The 22,391-nt window shown below is 44.6% G+C and overlaps 1 protein-coding gene across 2 annotated transcripts in view; it reads left to right on the forward strand.

The window, feature by feature from the left end:
• Window positions 1-969: 969 nt before the first annotated feature.
• The window catches only part of Nek10 (NIMA related kinase 10), a 167,890-nt gene continuing 146,468 nt past the window's right edge, over window positions 970-22,391 (forward strand). The window contains exons 1-5 of one of the 2 annotated variants that reach the window (XM_050160509.1): window positions 970-1,202; window positions 11,563-11,673; window positions 11,926-11,986; window positions 16,971-17,101; window positions 18,587-18,685. In XM_050160509.1, coding sequence (XP_050016466.1) covers window positions 11,600-11,673; window positions 11,926-11,986; window positions 16,971-17,101; window positions 18,587-18,685 — 365 coding nt within the window. In that variant the 5' untranslated portion in view covers window positions 970-1,202; window positions 11,563-11,599. The remainder of the gene's footprint in view (window positions 1,203-11,562; window positions 11,674-11,925; window positions 11,987-16,970; window positions 17,102-18,586; window positions 18,686-22,391) is intronic. The other variant, XM_050160508.1, reaches the window with a different exon arrangement.

Here is a 22,391-nt window from a genome sequence, read left to right on the forward strand (position 1 = left end):
AGAACTGTTTTCTACTCCCCTTTACAGCCTTTTGTCTTGTCTTTGGTAGAATTAGCACTGAGGGTTTTACGCCTTCAACTTAGTGCTGTGTTTGCCTTAATCCCCACCTCCTCTCCCATGCTTTCAATTCCAGTTCAGAACTGTACTTTAAAGTTTTTATGTGTTGATTTTTGTTTTGATGTTTTTTGAGGCAGTGTCTCAGGGATCCTAGGCTGATTGCAAACTCCTGATCCTCTTTCTTCTATGTACTGAGTACTGAGTTGCCCAAACCCCAGTATTCCAAGACTTCAGTGGGTAGGTTCCCTATACCCGAGGGCACAGGCAATGCTGCAGCCTTGTGTCTTGATGCTACAGAGTCATTGTAGGTTCTGCCATTTCCCTGTCATTAGCTGTCAGGCAGCCCATGAAATGACTTGTGCTCACCAAAAAAATAAACCACTCCGTTTGGTACTTTTCAAAAGCTCTGGTTTGCCTTTTTACAGGCAATTTTACTGCAACTCGAATTTCTATTTCAAAAAATGCTTTGCAGACGCTCGAAAAAAGTTGTGTGACTTTGCAAAGCCACCCAATGACCTGGTGACAGGCGTCTGACAGAGTGCTCTTGCACCTGGGGAACGTGGTGCCCCAGCATTTTATGCTTGAGACTTGTGCTGTAGCATCTTTAAGTAATTTTGTGCACCGAAAAGATAGGTACCAAGCAGGCGACGTGACCCACAAATCAAGTTCCAGGTCCTTCTCAACCCCCAAACAAGAAGCCGAGCCTGTGCCCTGGTTCGTTTCCCCCTTTAATCTTTGAGAACTGATTTGCAGTCCGTGATAATTCTTGGAGCACCTGAGGTAAACCTTGTTTATTTTGGATTCCAAGCTCCTTCTGACCATAAGATACAGCACACCAAGTTTAGGTCCTCGCACCCTGAGCTTCACCGAGCGTTCTCTGGTTGCTAAGGTAGCAGGGTAGGCGTCATCCGTTGCTATGGCGCTACTCCCTACCTTGCAGCGTTGTCATTCCTGATTGGCTGAGCGCCCGGGGGCCGTGGAGGAAGAAGTGTGAGCATTGGTTTAGTCTCTCTGGGCCAGGAAAGGAATTGACTGAAAAACCAACAGGTGTCTGGGAGGGAGCTGGTTTGAGTTCGCCCGGCTTCTGCAGCAGGACGAGGAAGATGACTTGAGGTTGGCCTGAAGGAGGGCCGCCCTCCTGCGCGGTGAGTGGTGCGGACGTCCTTGTGCCTGGCAGGACAGTCTCCCTTCCCCTGAAGCCATCTGCAAGGACCTTCCCTTGGGGTCAGTCGGCCAGAGCGTGTCTCCTCAAAGTAGATAAGCTTGTGCTGAAGAGCGTGTTGGGAGATGCGTTCCGCGTTGCGCGGTGCTTCCAGGAGCAAAGGGCCTGGTGTGGGTAAACAGAGCTGGTATCCCTCAGCGCTCATGCCTCTGGAGGCTTAAGATCTCCTTTGTGAGTAGCACTCACTCCTGCCTTCCTTCTACAGGGTGGGCTCTGCTCACCTCCACCTCAGTACCTCCCCTTTGGTGGGAAGAAAGGCTTCACTGTCGCCTAGAAAGCTCCCCTCAGCCAGAGCCCAGCACCCAGCTGCAGTTGTGAGCTTCTCTCAATGCAACCCTATCCCCCAGACCCTACTACTTTTGGGCTCCTATGGGTGCCACCACTGTCTGCATTCCCACAACCACATCCTTGACACCACCTCATCCTCTATTTAAAAAAAAATCATCTCCACAAAGCTATCTCAGGTTCCACCAGTCTTTGATCGATTGATCTATCTATCTATCTATCTATCTATCTATCTATCTATCTATCTATCTATCTACCTATCTATCTGATTATAATATATATGTTCCAGCATTACTGATTGTGGTCCATCCTTATCCATCCAATCCACCTGCTCACCATTGTTAGACCGACTTATCTTTTATTTTTTTAAGTGCCAAGGAATAATTTCCCTTTTTCACTGGAAGCCCATCTCCCCTACGTCTCTATTTTCCAGTCCTTGGTTAGCCAACACCAACTCCATCTTAGCTACATCTGGCTGTCTCAACTGTTCCCACGGTGCCGAGAATGGACTGCCTCTCTAGGGCAGTTCATGCACTTCCCCGTCCTTGTCTCTGTGTTGCCTGATTGCTTTGCTGCCTACAAGTGTGAGAACACTGACTCGTTCGTGGTTCAGCATCCAGCTCAGACACCTAGCAAGTGCACTCGGTATGTGCTCGATAAAGAATGAATCTCATAAGAAGTTATCAGCTTCGCGGAACACTCACGACTTCTGGAAAAGTCAGAGCTATCCTCTGAAGTGAATGTTAGTTTAGGGATTTTGCTTTCATTGTAAAGGTCTGGAAGTTCTTAATTTATGCCCAATCTTATGCCATAATAATTTTGATGAAATCATATGGTGTGATTTAAGATTATTAGAGAGAGACAATACAGTATGGTTTGCAAGAGCTGAGATCCATGCAACTTAGCATTTTAACTCTCTGCCGCCTACCAAATCAGTGTCCCCTAAACTTTTTACCTGTGCACATGAGAATGGCACCTACCTCACTGAATTACTTTAAACCATTCCAATATTAAACGGATTCCAGGCTTAGTGACACACACATGCAGTTCCCATGCATTTGAAAGGAGTGAAAGCGACAGTTGTAAAATATCCACGATCAGTTCACAAAAGGATAAAATGACATGTTTGATGTAGCCGAGAGTAGTTTGCAGGATACCATCTCATGCGTGGTGTGTGGCCTCAGCTCCGATGCTAGAAGAGACTCTTTAACTTGGTGACTACTTACTGAAGAGTCCAGGGTCAGGCCCACGGATAGTCAAATAACATGCAACCAATAAAGGGTGTAAGAGATGGACCAAGAGTCCAAAATGTGACTCTGTCAGAACCAGCCAGGCCCTGAGGCTCAGGTCGGAGATGTAAGCGTGCAGAGCACCCTAGAAGCCCATTGAAACAGGCAGTGTTCCTAAGCACCAAAGTTTTAGGCTGTGAAAAAAAAAAAAAAGCCGAGACATTCTGCTGGCCCGAGAGCACCCACCTATAGTGCCAGCAAATACGAAGATGAGGAGACAGTAGGATCAGAAGTTTGAGCCAAGGTTGCGCATATCCGTTCCTTTTCTGGTTATCTGAACCATATGCCTGGCAGGAGGATCAGGGTTCAGGGAAGAGTCCTTGCTGATAGGGAAGGTAGAGTCGCAGGGACATGAGCAGCGGGGGCCTGAAGTGGCCTTCCACATGCACGAGGTGGCTGTTGTTGTGCTCAGTGATGGCCTCCAGCCAATGGGATGGTACTGCAGACATTCAGGGCGAGTCCTCTCTGGAACACCTGCGCAGACATAGTGTGCTTTATCAACAAGCGCCTAGCTAGTTCTTTCCTCCCCTGCCCTTGCCTTCCTTCCTTTATCACAGGTCTCCTGTAGCCAAGGTCGCTGTGTACCCCTGATTCTCCTGCCTCTGCCTTGCGAATGTTGAGTAGGTGTTTCCCAACACAACGGAGCTGGAAAATTAGCTTGTCTCAGAAAGAATGAGGTGGGTGGGGCATAGGGGAGGGAGAGAAGAGCCTGGTGTAGGGGCATACACATGCCTGTAATCACAGCTTTGGGGTGGGGGCCAGGGAAGAAGAGCCTAGGTGTGGGGTTAGCCTGGCAACCTGGGGAGACTGTCACAAAAAAAGAGGAGGGGGGGGGAATGGAAAGAAAACCCAAACCCCGCAGGCCCTAACTTTGGTTGTTGTGGGGAATAGCAGAGTAGCGCCTACAGCGAGAGACACTTGAGCCAGGAAACCCCAGCCTGCTAGACAGGGCAAGCTTTGGCAATTTCTTAATCTTTTGGTATGTAAGTTTCCTTACCTGTAAAATGGGGTGGTTATAGCAAATTCTTCGACTACTGGTTTCCTAGAAATAGCAAGCGTTGACTATTTGTGTTAGGTTCTGCACAGGGCACATTCACAGGCAAATGAATGGGGAAGCAGAGCAGGAGGGTAAGGGGGACAGCATAGTTAGGCTCGGTAAAGCAGAAAGTGGGCTTTAACATACTCAGTCAGACCTAATATAGATCAAGTTTTTTTTTAAAAAAAGCAGATGAAAAGCATGAGTGTTAACTCTGAGTGAAATGGAGTACTTCTCACTTGTCAAATAATTCCTTATTTTTTTTAAAAATTACTTCTCTAGTTTATTTGAAGCGGGATCTTGCTATATAGACTAGGCTGCCCCCCAGACTTACTGTAGAGCCCAGGCTGAACTCCAGTTCACAGTGATCACAGTTTCCAGCCTCCCAAGGGCTAGGATTGCATGCAGCCCTGAGCTCCCACACTTGAATTATTTGAGTCATGATGTCACACTTTTTCTTGTGTCCGCTAAACTTGGTTAACAGGAACAATGACAGTTGTCGAGGTCAAGAGCTTAATAAATCTTGATATTGGAATCATTTGTAATGGACCTAAATTCTAGGCTTAAAACCACCATGATTTTTAGAGTGACAAAATGATTTAGAAAGGAAGACCTTCCGATGAGAATTAAACTCAAATTAACTCCAGGCAGAGCAAACCAAGCCCGGGCTACCAGGAAATGGCCGCTTTGTGTTCTTCGTACTTTGCCAGTGTTTGGGGTTAGTTAATTTGAAAAGTGTGGCTAGAAAAATGAATCTAGGAGAATCTAGACCTCATCCATCACCATTTCTGTCATGTCCGGTTAGGTAATCTAACCCGAGGGAGTCACCTTCTCAAACATGTAACTCCCAGAGGTGGAGACTGGCCTGCACAGAGTGCTACCTGCATGCTGCCCTTGGCATCTTTTCTTTATGAAATCCTATGTGCTGTAAGGACACGTGAGGTCGTCCACATTTAACATAGCAGTCATGTTTTCTCTGTAAAGAGACTGCACCACGCCAGCCCTGTAATCACTATATCAGCCGGGGCCACGTTTTCTCTGCTGGTGTATTTCATTATGTTCCCCCCATCTCGAGATGTTGATGCTCTAGTTATCCTTGGCGCTTAGAACTCATGTTCTACTTGGGACTTTTCATTAATATCCAGGGATGTCCTGGAGCATCCAGGAGATAACGTCTCTGGAGAAGCAGGTTCAGGGCCCAGTGTGAGCAGCAGCTGGCTGGTGAGGTGAGGCAGGGCCTTGGATCGCAAGCAGCACCTCACTAAGAGAGGAGAAAGCAATGTTTCCTTTGCTTCATTTCATTTCAGATGCTTCATTTCATTTGCTGGGAGGGAGCGGTCACTGGAGTGAGGAGCCGTGATGTAAGCTTGCACTGAGTCTTGGTGATGAGATTAGAAAGAAGCTGGTGAACATGAACCATATTTAGTAGAAAAGTAGTCAAAGCTTCATGACCAAATGCCAGATATGAGGTTTAAGAAAGGGGCCATTGTGTGTGTGTGTGTGTGTGTGTATGTGTGTGTGTGTATGCTCTATATCAAGGGATTCTCTGCTCTACTTGAGACCAATTTAGCTCTTCCTTCTGTTTCTTAGTGCAGTTCATTTGAGTTCTATGATTTGTTTGAATTAAGCCAGGCAAATTCCTCCTTAGCCATGTTAGTTAGCCATGGAGTAATGGGATAGAATAATAAATGGAGTCATTCACATACAGATACATTTTAATATCAGAGAACGCCATTGCTCCCACCCCCTTTAGGCACCAGGACCTCCACATCCTTATCCTCGAAGCTCCCATTTAGTTCATTAGAATGCGTGTACACTTCCCTCATCTGCTACCTCTACTACTTTATTTGTTTGTTTGTTTGCTTATGAGAAAGGGTTTCTCTGTGTAACACTGGCTGTCCTGGAGCTCATTCTGTAGGCTGGCCTTGAACTCACAGAGGTCTGCCTGCCCCTGCCTCCCGAGTTCTGAAATTAAGAGTGTGTGTCGCCGGGCGATGGTGGCGCACGCCTTTAATCCCAGCACTCGGGAAGCAGAGGCAGGCGGATCTCTGTGAGTTCAAGACCAGCCTGGTCTACAGAGCTAGTTCCAGGACAGGCTCCAAAGCCACAGAGAAACCCTGTCTCGNACCAGCCTGGTCTACAGAGCTAGTTCCAGGACAGGCTCCAAAGCCACAGAGAAACCCTGTCTCGGAAAACCAAAAAAAAAAAAAAAAAAAAAAAAAAAAAAAAAAAAAGAGTGTGTGTCACCATTGCCTGACTCTGCCTTTACTTCTTTAAGCCATACCATGCTCCTGGTTATTTTAATTTTAGGTATTATAACCCTACTATATGTCACATGTAAATGTTATGTCAGATGCAGGGGTGAGGAGAAAAAGAAAGCAATCAGACCCAGAGCATAATGGTTCGTAGATTTTATATGACTCGGTATATTTTCCTCAGTGGCTTTACCAACTATGTCTCTACTCAAAAGACTGCCCTCGGCCTCCTCTATGTCAGATTCTAGGATGGAGTCTTCCTAGCACCCTGGGCCTCTGCAGGCACAGATTATAATGCTTGGTCAACAGGAAGACACGTAAACTGAAGTTCTTGTTAAAAACAAAACAAGCGAACGAACCCCACAAAACTGGGCCCTCTTGGTCAACCAGGCTGTAGCAGCAGGAAAGCTGAGGACTGTAGTGTGGGGGAGTGGAGGTCTCCCTCAGCGCTTGGGGGGTAAGGGAAACTCTGAGATGTTGATGGAGAGAAAGCAAAATTAGATTCTTGACTTGAGGCATGTTTAAATATCTTATACAAAAGGTAGGTAGGGTCTTCAGTTTTTCTACCCTAATTTTCAGTTCATTCTTCATGATTTCTACTTCTTTCTTTCTTTCATGGTAATTGTATTAACTTTGCTTTCTATCGCTGTGATAAACATCAAGACCAAAAAGCAACTCGGGAAGGAAAGGGTTTGTCTCGTCTTACAAATCCCTATTAGGGTCCATTGCTGAGTGAGGTCAGGACAGGAACTCAAGACAGGAACCTGGAGGCAGGAGCTGAAGCAGAGACCGTGGAGGAACGCTGCTTACTGACTTGCTTCCTAGGACCTGCTTTTTTATACCATCCAGGACCATCAGCCCAAGGCTGGCACCTCCCACAGTGAGCTGGTCCTCCCCACATCTATCATTATTTAGGAAATGCCTCACAGACTCAGATCTGATGGAGGGAATTTCTCAGTTGAGGTTCCCTCTTCCAAAATGTCTCTAGGTTGTGTCATGTTGCTAGAAAAAAACTAATCAGCACACCAGGACATATGTTAAACGTATTTTCTACTTTAGCAACTCACAGACATGCCCTAAGGCACATGAGTGGGTTTTCTTTGCTTACGGTAGAATTGTACACCTGTCTTTCTTAGCATCATCAACTTCAAACTGAGGTTAGACAGTGTAAATTTTTAGCAACTATTGGTTAAATTAGTTAATTAATGGTGTTATGTGCTAGCTAAGTTCTAAAGTGTTCATCGTGTCTTGTTTCTTGCTATGCATCAGTGACGAAAGCCTTGGCCTCTAAATCTTGATCCCAGCTCAATTGTTTGCCACAAATATGATAACTATCTTGGAAAAATAATTTTTCAAAGTCAATATACTGTATTTGTGCATTTCAAAGCAATCAGTTTCTCTAGAGACTGTTGCAATGAAACACCCGTCAATTGTCAATCCTTTGCCTCTAAACATCTCTAGATTTTCCTATACATTGAAGTGTGCAATTCTAAGACAATAGCACATGGTTTTTGTTCATGCCTGAATAACACACTAAAGTCTGATTGTGGCATACAAAAGAGATCAGAATTTGGGGATATCCAATTTAATTAAACCAACATGATATTCAATTTTATATTTCCGATGTTATTGATCCATTTGAGTTTTGATATGAGCTCCTCTGCTCATGCAAACTGGTAAGACTGTGGTGGGAAGTGTTTGGAACTCTAGGAAGTGAGGTATAGGTGGAGAAAGCAGGTCTCAAAAGGGATGAATCTGAAGGTTATGACTGGTCCTCTTCTTTTACTTGTCTTCGCTTCCTTTCTGTGAAGTGAGTAGTCCATCCCTATGCTGTTCTGCCCCCACTCCAGAAGCAGAGGGGGGAATAGAATAATGGATGGAAACCTCTGAGATAGTGGGCAAAAATAAACCTTTCTGTCTTAGGGTTTCTCTTGCTGTGAAGAGACACCATGACCACAGCAATTCTTGCAAAGGAAAACATTTACTGGGCTGACTTCAGGTTCCAGAGCTTTCATCTATTATCATTATGGTGGGACCTGGCGGCATGCAGACAGATGGTATTAGAGCTAAAAGTTCTACATCTTGGTCAGCAGGCAACAGGAAGTGAACTGAGTCACTGGGCTTGAGCATATATGAGACTTCAAAGCCCTCCTCTGCTGTGACACACTTCCTCCAACAATGGCAAGCCTACCTCAACAAAGTCCCACCCCCTAATAGTGCTGCTTTGTATGAGCTTAGGGGCCAATGATGTTCAAACTCCCACACTCTCCTTCTTTAGGTCATTTGTGTCAGGAATTTTGTCACAGTGTAAAGTCTGATGAGCACCGAAAGTGGTACAAGAGCTGCAGGGCTGTTGTTGGCACTAAATGTGACCATGTGATTTTTAAACCCTTTGGTTTGTAGGAATCAGTTTGTGGGAGGAGTTGGGAAACGGTACAGGTGGAGTAGAGAAGTCATTAAATGTAAACTAAGCGTAATGATTATTCTGGAGGGATCTCAAAACACTGATAGGAAGATAGATAGTAAAGGCCATAGTCATGAGACTCCAATAAGAACATGGATTCCATCGGGAACTGGACTGGAGACTATTGTCTACTATTGTTTGTATTCTTAGACCTTGTGGAAGTGTGATGGACCAGGCTTGAGAGATAGCTCAGCTCTAAAGAGAACATAATACTATTCTAGAAGACCTGAGTTTGATTTCCAGCACCCATGTCTCATAATCAACTCTAATTCCAGTTCCAGGGAGATCTGATGCCTCTGGCCTCCTCTGGCACCCTCACACACACCCACATACTACATACTTCACACACACACACACACACACACACACACACACACACACACACACAATGAAACTAAAATATAAAAATTTTATGGACTTTTATAATTAATTAATCTGGTGTAGGAAGCAAAGTTATTCCAACATTTATGTGTGGTGCAACTATTGACAGACACAGTTAACCAAATTTATAATGAGAATTGGAAGAAAATATGCAGATTAGAAAAACATAAAAAAAAACCTTGTAATTACAGGGAAGCATGAAGAAATTTGGAGTTTGGGAAGTCATGGTTCCTGAGAAGAATACAGCATGAAAATAATGTCAATTACTTTGCCTTGGTGCCAAAGGAATGATGCCTTGCAGACACTTTAGGAGCTGGCAAGACCCTACACGTGCAGGCTAGCATATGAAAACTGAAGAGAACACCTATGGGCATATCCAGGGCTACTGCAGGATATTCATTTTACCACACTCAACTGCCAAGGTCCTTAGAGGCCAATGTGACAGTAGTCCATTGAGGCCTACCTGTTGGGAAAGCCAGTGGCAGACCTTGGTGTCATTTATGAGGTGCTGCTTCTGGCAGACACACACAATGCAAGAGTTGAAAGGTCACCACCTAGGCTGCAAAGATCTTTAAAGGGAGAAGCCCCTGAAACAGGGATGCCCGATTTGCATTGGAGACCCAAAAGTATTGGAGATGCCAAGAACATAGAATGTCCATTGAGGAGCAGGGCAAACAGTGAATGAGTCAGCCCCGAACGAGTGTATGTAGACTGCAAATGGCAAGGTCTGTTGGCTGGTTGGTGTTCATACACCCTGGGCTTTGGACACGAAGCTACAAAATGTAATGTTTTTTCTGCTGACTTTCAACTTTTCTTTGCTAGTCTCTTATTCCTCCATTTTGGAATGAGGATGTCTGTTTTGAATCATTTCCTCTTAAAGCTGAGCCTCTTTCCTTGGGAGATGTAGAGATTCATGGGTGCCAGTGGACTTGGACTTTCAGAGGAGACTTTGGCTATGAACTTTTCAACGCGGTTGGAACTGTTAGGAGACTCGTGGAGGTGGCTTACATGATGTCTGCACTCAGAGATGGCTACGAGCCTTAGGGGGCAGAGATGGCATGCTGGTCTTTCTCCAGCATAGGAAGTGTGGCCTGGAAAGTGAAGTCATTAGCTTGGGGGCTTGACTTGGAAGGCTATATCTGGTTCTTGATCCCCTCCCCTGCTGACTCCCGTCCATCAGGTTGTGAGTAGCTTTTCACATGCTTCACCGCCATGATTCTCTGCTTCCTGGTGGCCCTGGAAGCAGCAGGGCTGAGGACTATGGATCTTTGTAGCCACGAACTAGAACCTTTCAGCATGTAAGCTGTCTTATGTCAGGTGTTTTGTAACGGCAGCAGGAAGCCATGAGCATCTTCATCCTTTTGTTGCTGTTATGACAATGAAAAGAGCTGAGAAGAGAAATCAACTAAAAAGCAAACAGGTCAACAACTGTGTATTGGTGAACTCATATCTTTTGAGTTGGGGAGAAGTAGTATTAAAACTAACACTAGGAAAAGTAACCAAGGCAATATTAAGCCGCTGAATTCAGAGTGTTGAAATGCCATTGGGGCTGTATTTCTAGGCAGGCCACCATCCTGCTGGATAGTCAGGAAAGTTATGAACTGTGCACGTTTGCACTGACCATGATTTTGACTGCGGTTACCATGTATTGTTCATACATCAGCTTCCATACTTACTAGTTTTGCAAAGGACCCTGGTTCAGTTCTTGCCATCTACAGCAGGGGGCTCACACCGCTCGTTACTTCAATTTCATGCTATCTGGAGCCTTCTTCCACCTCCCCAGGTACTTACATACATGTAGTGCGTACAAATTCAGGAAGGTATACAAACACAGATAAATTTAAAAAATTCCTTAAGGAAAATAAATATTTAACAGGAAAAAATAGTAAGTCTTGAAGCTGGACATGATAACACATATCTATAATCCCTGCACTAGGAAGGTGGAGGCGGTAGAGCTGCCATGAGATCAAGCCAGCCTGGTCTACATAGCAAGTTCTAGGACATCCAGAGATAGCTAGTGAGACCTTGTCTTTAAAACATTAACAAAAAAACGAAGTGAAAAAAACTTCATAAAGAATTCTGGAAGTACGGCAACATGGGGACACTGACTGCTTATTGTGAGTGGGTCTGGCTTTCTCAGAGACACTTGGGGACGCGACCCAGAGTAGGTGAGGACTCCTGTGAGCCCATGCTGTATAATTCAGAATACTTCGAGAAAGACACGTGAGGCTGCATAAAATTACTGTCAACTAAGCTTCAAGTATTTGTTAGTCGGGACACTTCGTAAGTCCCAAAGAGGGTGCTTTAACTGACATACAGAATAATATTTGTGAAAAATTGTCCAGAATACTTATAATCAAGCATATGTCAGAAAATACAGGCTGGTGACATGGCCTAAATCTATCTAAGAAAGACCTTTTGAAGGGAAAGAGTCAATAACATTCATTTTACTACTTGCGGTGATTAACATTGACATGTGTGAATAGACATCATGGATGAATTCTGTCTGTTTTAGCTGAGAACCCTTTGGATCACATAACCCAACTAAAAGATGTCTCTTTTTACTTTGCAAGGAATGCGATGTTGATTCTGAGGCGTTGATGTTTTACAATGCCTGATCAAGACAAAAAGGTGAAGATCACAGAGAAATCAGCCGATAAAAAGCAGCAAGGGACCACCACCAGGTAACTAAGCGTTCCCAGTCATCCACTGGGGGTAGCAGTGTTGAATGGGTTTAATGCTTCCTGAGAAAATTGACTGCCGAGTTGCAGCATTTGCTCAAACACTCAGCCCATTCTAGAGTCTGGAAAGAAATGGTTGACATGCAAGCACTTACCTTCAGAGGCAGGCTTCCAAGGGGCTGTGCCATCTTGGTAATGTGACCTTGTTCGCCCGGATCTTTCTGTGGGCTAACACTGTGCTGTTCTTTCTCCTAGGGACTATTCAGACCTTAAAAGACTTCGCTGCCTTTTGAACGTTCAGTCGAGCAAACAGCAGGTAGCGTTTTCAAAGGCTGCAACTTGAGAACAAACCCCGCGTGTTTCTGAAAGTGTCCCTTGCACACCCTTGCTTACGCTCCCTTTGTTCTTCCATAGCTTTCCTTGCTCCCTCTGGCTGCTCCTCTCCCGTTGGTCAGGCTCTGCCAAGAGTTGGCATCTGTGGCTTTTCATTCTTCTGCTTGTCCCTATGTATCCTACCCAGCAGAACTTGAACTCTTCAGTCTGTAAACAGCCGGTTCCATCATCAAATACCAATGTTTACCTTTTTCGGAGCTTCAAGGAAATTTACTCTCCAAAGCCTAGCTTACCACAGCTTAATCCTCTCTGTACCCTGCCATCCTTCTCTTTCATAAAAATGCCCCCCTGGTGCTTCTCAAATTGTATCCCACCAATGGGGGAATGAGGTCTGGGCTATTGGTGGTAGCACTTCTACGCTTTCATTAGTCAAGGAGGAAACGACACTCCTGGTTTGTCTCTAACTTGACTTTTTAGCATTGCTTCTAGAAGACCTTGGGAAGTCATGAGAATAGATGGCGTTGAAACAACCTTGCAGTCCTAAAAATGGCAGCAGCAGATCCAGTGGTAGGGATGGGTTTGAGCCCTGGTCTTTTGCCTCCGAAGGCTGTGTAAGAGTTCATAAGGTTGGCAATGCGGCTATGATGCTTTATCTTGTACCATCCAAACGTACCAGAGAACCATGTCATTCTAGAGAATGACTTCTTCAAGATTTGGTGGCATCTGAAGAGCAGATAGGACAGTTCGTGCTTAGGGAATACTTGCTCCCCACTGGTGCCTTGGCTGCACTTTTACCTTCTTCATACTTGAAACATCCACTTTCATACATGGGAAAGCTGAGGCACAGAGAAATGACCATTTCCAGATAAGAGTCTGTGCACGGGATACAATCTGTAACTAGACACCCCTAGCCTTGCACTGTGTGCCCTAGCCATGGAGATGCCTCTCGATGAACTAGAAAATCAACTTAGAGTTGAAAATAGCTTGAATGAGTCAAAGTGTCCTTAAAATAGCTTTGCTCTGAGCTCTTTCCTCTGTGTCCTTTATGCTCCAAGACCCCTGAGATTCCTCTTATCAGCATGTTCTGGAAGTTACTTATCTCTAGCTCACTCGCAGCTCACTGCTTTTGAGCCCCCACCACCAACTGCCCCAGATCACATCCACTCTTCTTGGAGAGGAAGGAAAGGACCCTGACTATGGCTTTGTCATAGATCCCATTTCCCCTCTGTACATCCTCCAGTGTGACCACAGCGTCCCAACCTACTATCGCCTGGCTTTTTCTCCTCGACTTCTTTTTCCTGTGATTTCTGTCTACTGCCCCCTCCTCCCCACTCAGCTGCCTCTGGAGCTCCGTCCCCATGGAGAGTCTTCTGGTCCAGATAAGTTCCATCCCCTTGTCGGCAATTTTGACTTTGCCTCTGACCCACTGTTTTATCTTTTCCACAAGTTTGTGGTCATTTTCCCTAAGTTGAACTGTGACCTGGGAGTTGGGTCATCTTGTCCACGAACATCCCCCACCCTCCCCACACCCCCTCAGCCCCCCACCTTCCCGACAAGGCGAAAGAAATGCCTACAGTGTTTCTGGATTTGGTTGGGGTTCAAAGCCTTCAATGTTGACGTTCACAATGGCCAGGTCTATTCTGACTCCATCTTACCACTCCCTTGTTCCTACCTGGCAGGGTTGATCAAAGTTAATTTAATGATTTCCTTTTCCTTTTTTTTTTTTTTTTGCCTACTTGGAATTCTCAGTCATATATCTAACAAGTTCATATCTTTTTTTTTGCTAAGGTTTCGTATATAAATAATCCATATTTAAAATACTTGAATCCTTTAGAAAGCAGAGAGCCATGAGGGCATGATTAGCCTCAGTTGGAGGAAGGCGCCTAAGCTTCCCACGTTCTGTGCCTCCTTCTCTTGTGAAAGCTCCCTGCCTCTGTCATCCTGATAACAAGAGCTACTCTGAGCTCTGTTTGCCTTTCCTAAAACAATGTAGACACGTGTGTGGCACAGAGGGTTCTAGAAGGACAGCTCAGAAATTCCCCTGTACCCTGCTTGTCCCAGGAAGAATGTAAGAGCACATAAAGATATACACTATATGGAAGTTTATCATAAGTTAAAATCAGGGCTGAATAGAAGATGAAAGACAAGGGCTGGGGGAGTCAGAGTAAGAAACCCCCAACAACATATGCATGTAGGGACGTGCTTGCTTCTCAGATGTCCCATGATCCATTTCGGAGGGATATTTGTGAGTCGGGTCCACATCTCAGAATCCTGCTGATGGGCATTTTTTTTTAAAAAAAATTCATATCTTTTGTTCATTTGTTTTTTGTTTACAAATGGGCTGTGATAATCACTTATTAGAAATTCCAGGAAAAAAAATTACATCCTGTGATTTGGGCAGAGCTGCTGAGAAGCGAACTCCTTTCTCTGATTCTCCAAGAAGCCAGGCCGCCTACCCTGTGGCTGAGTTGCGCTGAGGCAGTTTGCTCACTGCCTTGACTGCCCGTCCAGATCTGTCACCTCAGCAGTGATCTCGTGTGGGACTCCCTCTGCCTGGCAGACCTCGGGACATGACCATTGTTTCTTTACTATCTCCCATACAAGCCCTGGGCACTAACTGTGAAGACTGTTTCTCAAGCCCATGCAGTAGCTTCAAGTTCCTTGTGCTCTGCCCTGTGACCCCCCTGATGGCTACACATCCACGACTTCTCTCCATGTTTAGTATTCCACGTGTCTTCAACAGGTGCATGGACCGGGTGAACTTCTTTCAGATGACTAACCGCATGGCAGAGTTGGCTGGGGGCAAAGCAGGCATTTATCCAACCGCTTCACACTTGAATAGCTGCTATTTGTTGGCTTTGTGTGATGGACTAGGAACATAAGAACAGGCAGATGGGACTCCATTTTCAGGGCGCCTGAATTCTGGGAGGTGACAGAGGTTCAGGCTAGACAGTATACTTGACTGTGGTAAGGGCAGTGAACAAGGTCCACTCTGTTCGCAAGGCCTGAGCAGGCTATAACCTGGGCCCTGTCACTAGCCCTAAGCATGTCTGAAACAGTGCACCTAGGGCACTGGGAAGGGGGTGGCAGGGGTAGGGGAACTGCTGCGGGTTCTGAACTAGTGTGGCTTTCATCTGAAGGAGAGGATTGTATCAAAGCTTTCATTATCAAGTACCCGGGCTTTGCAAATGTAGCTACCAAGTACAGCTTGCCTCTTGCGACTCTCCGAGTTGATTCTTAGCACTAGCAGCCTCCCAGTCTCTGCCTGTGTGTGTTTGGGGGTGTGTGTGTGAGAGCTCTTCCCTCCCTTTCCTTTGAGTGGCTTAGATATATTTGCTATGTGCCCGCTACCTTCTCTCTTGTAGACAATATTCTAGGAGTTTTGTCAATGGCAAAGGGCTTTGAAATTCTTTATGCCTAGAAAACCTACTTCTTAGTGTGTGTGTGTGTGTGTGTTATGACAGTTCTTGTCTAATAGAAATGTGAACTTGTTGCCATGACTTCATGTCTGATGTCTTTTGGGGGTAGAAGCCCGCATTTGGAAATCACCTAACTTGTAAGGACAAACTTATTGACTTAGCGGACTCCTGGCAAGTGATGACAAGGCTCGTAAGAGTGTTTATAAAGCAGATGGAGCCGAGCCCGCACACAGCAAGTCCCGTGTAAACACTAACCGGCCTCACCCTCATAACCCAGAGTTACGCACGGCTATTATTACTTCTGCCTCGATGACATGGAAACCGGTGTACACAGAGATTAAATAAACCCACCAAGGTCCCGCTGCTAGCTAACGGCCGACTCAAACCCACAGAAGCTGATAGCGAGTGCAGCTTCATCACCAAATATCGCCTGCTTGTTTTCTTTTGGTCACTTGCTCACAAGGGGCATCGACTGGGTGCCTGAGCTGATAGACACAGGTAGTTTTTCTACATAGAATGTTTCTTGTCACTGTTTTGAAAATTCAGCTGAGGCTAGAAGCTAAGGAGACACCTTGGGCGCTAACTACTAAGCAGCAACACTTTCGACATGCACGTCCCTTTTGACAGCCTTTCAGGAAGTGAGGAAAGCCACCTGCGTAAGGAAATGGTGGTTGTCTATCGGTTTCTGTAACGTATCTTCTGCAGTTGTAATTGTGTACAATGTAATAATTTACTGGAAATGGGTCCTTTATTGTGCTCTGTTTACTTCATGTTTAATAATTGATTATAGGACATATTTAGTTGACACTTTGTTATACCCAAGTTTATGTATTGTACCAAAGACAAATCTTAAGGCTGTCTCAACCATAGCCACTGTTGGTGTGTGAGTGCCGATGACTGATGGAACAACCGGGTCGATCTTGTGAGCAGCAGCACAGATGCATTCTGGGTTTTCTGAACACACTGATTTCGTTATGGTTCTCAGACGTTCCAATGGGCGTCATCAGTATCACTGTTCCAGCCGAGAGCGGTGATGGGTTCTTCCTGTTCCTGTGTGACGCCTGGTGAACAGGTGGACACTGGGGAATGCAGGCAGGGGACACTCTTCCACGCAGTGTGTGCTCTCTGAATCCAGAAATGCTCCAGCTGCATATCTGCAGCCCACAAGACGCTTTGGAAATCTCTCCCGGCCAGGTTCACCCCACACCTGTATCCCTACGTGCCCTGGGAAATATCACTGAACAAAAGTGCAGTTTCTTGCTCATGTCAGTAGTGTGAGACAGACAGACTCTACACACCAGTGAGCTACGGCATGTGATGCCATTAGTGATGAAAAGGGCCCAAGCTAGCGAGTAAATGTTCAAGTTAAAGATGTTTAAATCTTGGGAACCTCCTCCCCACTTACAAAACTGTCTTCTCAATTTTTGGTCTAGTGGGAAAACCCTCATTCCTTTGGCCCTCCCCTCCCCCTTTCCCATTCTGTGACTTGTTCTATCACGTGTTGAATGAACCCTAACAGTAATGAACTCTTTGTTTCCATCTCTGTAGCTTTCAGCCATTAACTTTGATAGTGCCCCAAATAGCATAACGAAGTCTGAGGCTGCCATCAAGGCGGGGGGACACAGAGCCCGTGGTCATTGGCATGAGTCCACAGAAGCCGTTGAACTTGAAAATTTCAGGTGAGAAATCCCCCTCGCTGTCCGAGACCTAGCCAAGTGTGCTTATTTAAATGGATCACAGAAGGGAAAATTTAAAGTCTGAATATTCTTAGGTTGGTAATTTTAGTCTACATGGAAAGTGTTCCTGTGGGGAGGGGAAAGCCCAAGTAACGAGTTAAACAGACAGACAAAGGTGGACCTGTCCTGGAAGTTCAGGACATTTTGCTGACCCAGAGGTCAACAGTTGCCCACTGAAGAACTTGCTCCAAGATGTCGGCATGGGTAGGTCAGTCTAGTTCCAAGCTTGGTCTTAGGTTTTGTTGTGTCTCCATCTTTCCAGTGATGAAAAGGCACAGAAGGATTTGTTGCTGTGAACAGATGTGGCAGCTAAAGAAGATGTTAGTCTGGCTGGCACTATGGCTCAGTGGGTAAAGAGGATTGCCACCAAACTTTACAGTCAGAGATAAATCCCTGGGAAGAAAACTGACCTCTACCTTATACATATAACACATACACACACACACACACACACACACACACACACACACACACACACACAGAGAGAGAGAGAGAGGTCATTTTTTAAAGATGGTAGTTTAAAATCTGAGTTTCCCAATCGCAGAGACTATCATGGCTTAACCAAAGAGTGTTAGTCTGTGTTTCGTTCTGTTGCCGTGTAGACCTTCTAGAAGCTTACATTCTTGTGGGCCACTCCCTTCCTGGGAGCTGGCTTTCAATGTGTTCAGGTCATTTGCTGGTCAGAGCCATGTACATATTGAATGGCGTCAGGTGTCAGCATGGATATTCTGGGGAGATCATTTGCTTGTTTGGTTTAGCTCGTTTCTCCGGCATTTTATGAACTTGGACAGTTTCGGGAAAAACCATATGATATTCCATGGGGTCATGTTTTTCACTTATGAGAACTAAAAATGTCTTGTTGCATATTCCATTTACCAGCGATCTTATACAAGAAACCATTACAGCCCTTACCTTGCCTCATAGCACTGTATGGTTCAATGGTATAGAAAGTCTCCTAAGGCAGATGCCATGACACATAGCAGAGAACTTACCTTTAAAGTGCTGTGCATGTAACTTTACTTTATTTGGCCTTAATCTTAAAAGTAGCCATTTTTAATGTGTGCATTTGTGCACACACATGTGTGTGTGTGTGTGTGTAATCTCACGTGTCCCAGTGCACATGTCGAGTTCAGAGGACAGCTTGTGGTTCTCTCCTACTTTTATTTGGGCCCAAGAATAGAACTGAGGTCCCTGGACTTGCTCAGAAAACTCCTTTACCAGCTCAGCCATCAGCTCCTGAGCGCGGTCTTTATTATCAACTCTACCGTTAGTTTCTATTAAGAGCTGTCGCCTGCCCTTCCTAATATGCTGACCTTAAGACTCTCAATATTTGGTCTCCATGTAGATGGCCCTTGTTTTCATTGGTAACCTTGTTTGCTCAAATAATGTTTATTATAAATCATTTTCCTGTTTTTTTTCCCATCTCAGTATAAACTACAAGAATGAGAGGAATTTCAGCAAACATCCACAGCATGAGTTATTTCAGGAGATCTTTACGGCTCTGGTGAGAAACAGACTCATATGCAGGTAAGGATGTGGCCCAAAGACAGACGCTACCCAAGGTGTGTTTCCTGGATCCTGTATGGAGAATGCGCTTTACAGTAGTCTACAGGAAACACAGTGCAACTGCAATATTTAGGAATATAGTAAGTCACAAATGTATACATATATACACACACTGGCTTATTTATTTTTCTTCTATTGCTATTACATATATGTGTGTTTGTATTTAGCATATGGACACACAAACACATCATAATAACTAAAGAAAAAGAAGCCATAAATTTGAAAGAGAGCAGGTGGTTGGGGTGGGGTGGTACATGGGAGGGGCTTGAAGGGAGGAAATGGGAGGTGGAAATAATATAATTATTTTAAAATCTCAATAATTAAAAGAAATTATTAATGATATATATGTCTATGTAAAGAGCAGAGAAAGGCTATGTGAACGGGGATTGATGAGTCATTGCTGTGTGTGCTCCCTAGAATCACTTGTTGGGTTTTGAATTAAGCTGAATTTGGTGACAGGTAAGATGGGGGAAAACACTATTTTCTTTAATGTGCTCGTTTTGAGTCTGGATGCTCGAGGAAGATTTATGGTGTAGTCCTTATGAAAGAGACATTGATTAACACTGTGGACGACATGGCAACACCCTTTGTGTTACACCTTGACAGTTGACACAGGGACCAATTAAACAGGCTCCCCCAGCCTGGGCTTTGAAGAAAGGAAGGGTGAGCATGCACCTCCAGTGCTTAAGTCCCAGTATGGGTGATTGATGGGGAATCTTAGACCACACATACTTTTCTGGTTTGTAATGGGAGCAGCTCTGGAGAGAGGATGCTAAGCCCCTCTTTCTTTACAACATGGGAAAGAACTTAGGATGTCATGTTTTAAAAGCTGTGTCATTCTGAGGTACTATAAATGTCTGTGTTCAGTTTGCTTCTGAAATCAGAGTTGGGTAAAGGGTGGATTAAGTGTTGAGGTTCCCATTGTCCCTCACCTCATATAATTCTGTTAAGATTGCAGGACTTTCTCCTCCTCTTACCGTCTATCTATAGAATAATTACATCTCATAGCTCTTTGGTGTGGCTTCTTTGCCCCTTCTTTGTGGACATCAGGGTTAATGTTGTACTGAAAGGCGGAGATTCAGCTTACTCAAATTGGTGAGCATCTACCTTTTCCCAAGAAGGGATGAGGCAACTGAGGAGAAGGAAGATGGAGAAAATACTCAGGTGAATGTTGTGTGGTCCTTTCTTCCTCAACAAAACAATTGCCCATATTCTCATACAAGAAGAAACATGGATATTTATCATTTACAGTCAGACAACTAAAGACTGGATGAGATTGGTAGGTGGGGACTTTAGACGTTGGCCCAATTCTGGTTGTTGACAGGATTCCACGCACTGGAATCTCAATTTCACCCCGAAAGCATAATAAATTATGAATTGGGCTTGACTGTGGATCAGGCTCCTGCTGATTCCCTTCCTTTCTGCCCAGTAGTCAGTACCATTTCTCTTCCTTTTTGCACCCCCTAGCTGTGTTCTTCCCAATCCACATGCTCAGACACCTGCTCTCGAGGTTCTTCTAAGACTGGCCTGTGGTTAATTCCCCATTCTGCAACTAAGCTTGTTAACCAGAGTCAGCTAGGGTAAGCCTACATGTCTTTCACAATAGTCCTGCAAGAAGTACTGCCTGGACCCGAGGTAGGCTGCTTTGGATGTGTGTCCACATGCAGAAGAATATCCTACCTTTCTTTTATCTGTAGTAGGGTGTGATATAAGAAATACATTCATCTCATCTGCCTGGTATCCAGGACCAAGCTGTCATGAGGATGTGCAGGGGTAATGGTTGTCACAATATTGACAGATTCTTGACCGCCTACATTGCCCCTCTGTGCGCCTGCTTGCTGTTGGTCTGTGTTTCACTGATACATAACTTCTATATTATAATGTGGTATAATGAGCTCATGAAATGACCTGGCACATGGGGCTGGAGATGGAGGACTTCATGAAGTTATTGTTTTTTGCTTTTGTTTTTCGAGACAGGGTTTCTCTGTGGTTTTGGAGCCTGTCCTGGAACTAGCTCTTGTAGACCAGGCTGGTCTCGAACTCACAGAAATCCGCCTGCCTCTGCCTCCCAAGTGCTGGGATTAAAGGCGTGCGCCACCACCGCCCGGCTTCATGAAGTTATTGAAACTGATTTTGAACTGGTAGAATTTGATGCACGAATCTGTGGTAGGATTGGGACACTGGCATCTGAGGTTGACAAGATGGGACTCTAAGAACTGTATGTGGAATGTCAAAGACTGAGGAGACTGAGAGAAATGACAGGTCCTTCTAATATACTTACAGAAAGGAATCTCAGGATGCTCTCAAAGCCAAACATGAGTTAAAGGATGTCAGGTCATTTCATAAGGCAATCTTAATAAATATAATATGCTTTTTCATCAGCAATATTAGAATGCATTCTGTGTTAGGCATGGTTACTAAATTTGATGTTATTTCAAAGTGAGTTCATTTATCTGGCCTTTTCCTGGCATCGTTATTCTAGAATAATGAAGAAAGCTTCTCTTCCTTGCATATGGCTATGTGGAGGTGAACAGAACCCAGATATTCTGGTTTTACTTAGACTTGTCCAATTCATTTACTAGGACTATTTGACCAAAAATACCCTTTACTTCCCCCAAACAGATAAGTTGTCATCCTTATTGTTATCATTTTACATCAAGTTTCCCTTAGTATTTGCCACAAATTTGAAACACATTGAAAATGAATCAGTAGCATATTTTTATGGCCATATGCTTATATACTAGAGAGACTTCTGTGTGCTAGAATATATCTGGCCAACCCACAACCACCTTTTTTTAAATTTAAACTTTTAATTTTTGAGAATTTTATACCTGAGTATTATATTTATATCATGTCCACTCCTTTTTTCCAACTCTTCATGTGTCCTCTTCTACACCCCTTTCAAGTCCATGACCTTTACTTCTGTGATTGTTATTGTTGCACACACATACACACACACACAGACACATGTGCACTGTACTCTTCTGGGCATGCTTACTGTTACCCCTTTGTATACAAGTTTAGGACAAACTAACTACTTGGGATTGGATAGCCTCATCAAGGACTTTTCCCTTGCAAAGACTGACTCTCTCTTTTTCTTATTGAAATTTGACTTCTAAAGAATAAAGATTATAAAACTAAAATTATACTCATAAGGAAATTGCTATATAAAGTGTCCTGGGAATGTTCTGAATGTCCCCAGCCAAAATGGGTAATGTGTATTCGGTGAACAAGAGAACTTGTGTTGTCCGTGTTGACACTAGAGCCCGCCAGCTCATGGTGTAAAGGACACTTTTTCTTTTGATTTCCTGGTCCTCCTCTTGGGCTGTGTAGGCTCATCAGAGTGAGAAAACCACATGCCAGCACGCGGTAAGGATCTCTTTATGGTTTGAAGTTCTTGGGACACATCGAATCAACAGACAGATGCTCATGGTGTAATCTTCCCTTACCATCCTGTAAAGAGGCCTGTGGTTTTCCTCCTGGTCACAGGGCGCAGTCTGCAGCTGGTGCAGAACTTCACCCCAGGTCTCAGGCTTGCAGCTTTCTGTGCTTGAAACCTGCGAATGCCCTGTTCTTCTCAAGAACCTCTTACTCCTTCTTGGCCTCTTTTGTTTGCTCTGTGGTGCTGGTGATGAACCAGGACCACACGTGGTGAGCGTGTGTCCTG

The sequence above is a fragment of the Alexandromys fortis genome, unplaced genomic scaffold (genome assembly GCF_014885135.2).
Source record: "Alexandromys fortis isolate MF-2015 unplaced genomic scaffold, M_Fortis_MF-2015_v1.1 scaffold_116, whole genome shotgun sequence".
NCBI classification, from domain to species: domain Eukaryota; kingdom Metazoa; phylum Chordata; class Mammalia; order Rodentia; family Cricetidae; genus Alexandromys; species Alexandromys fortis.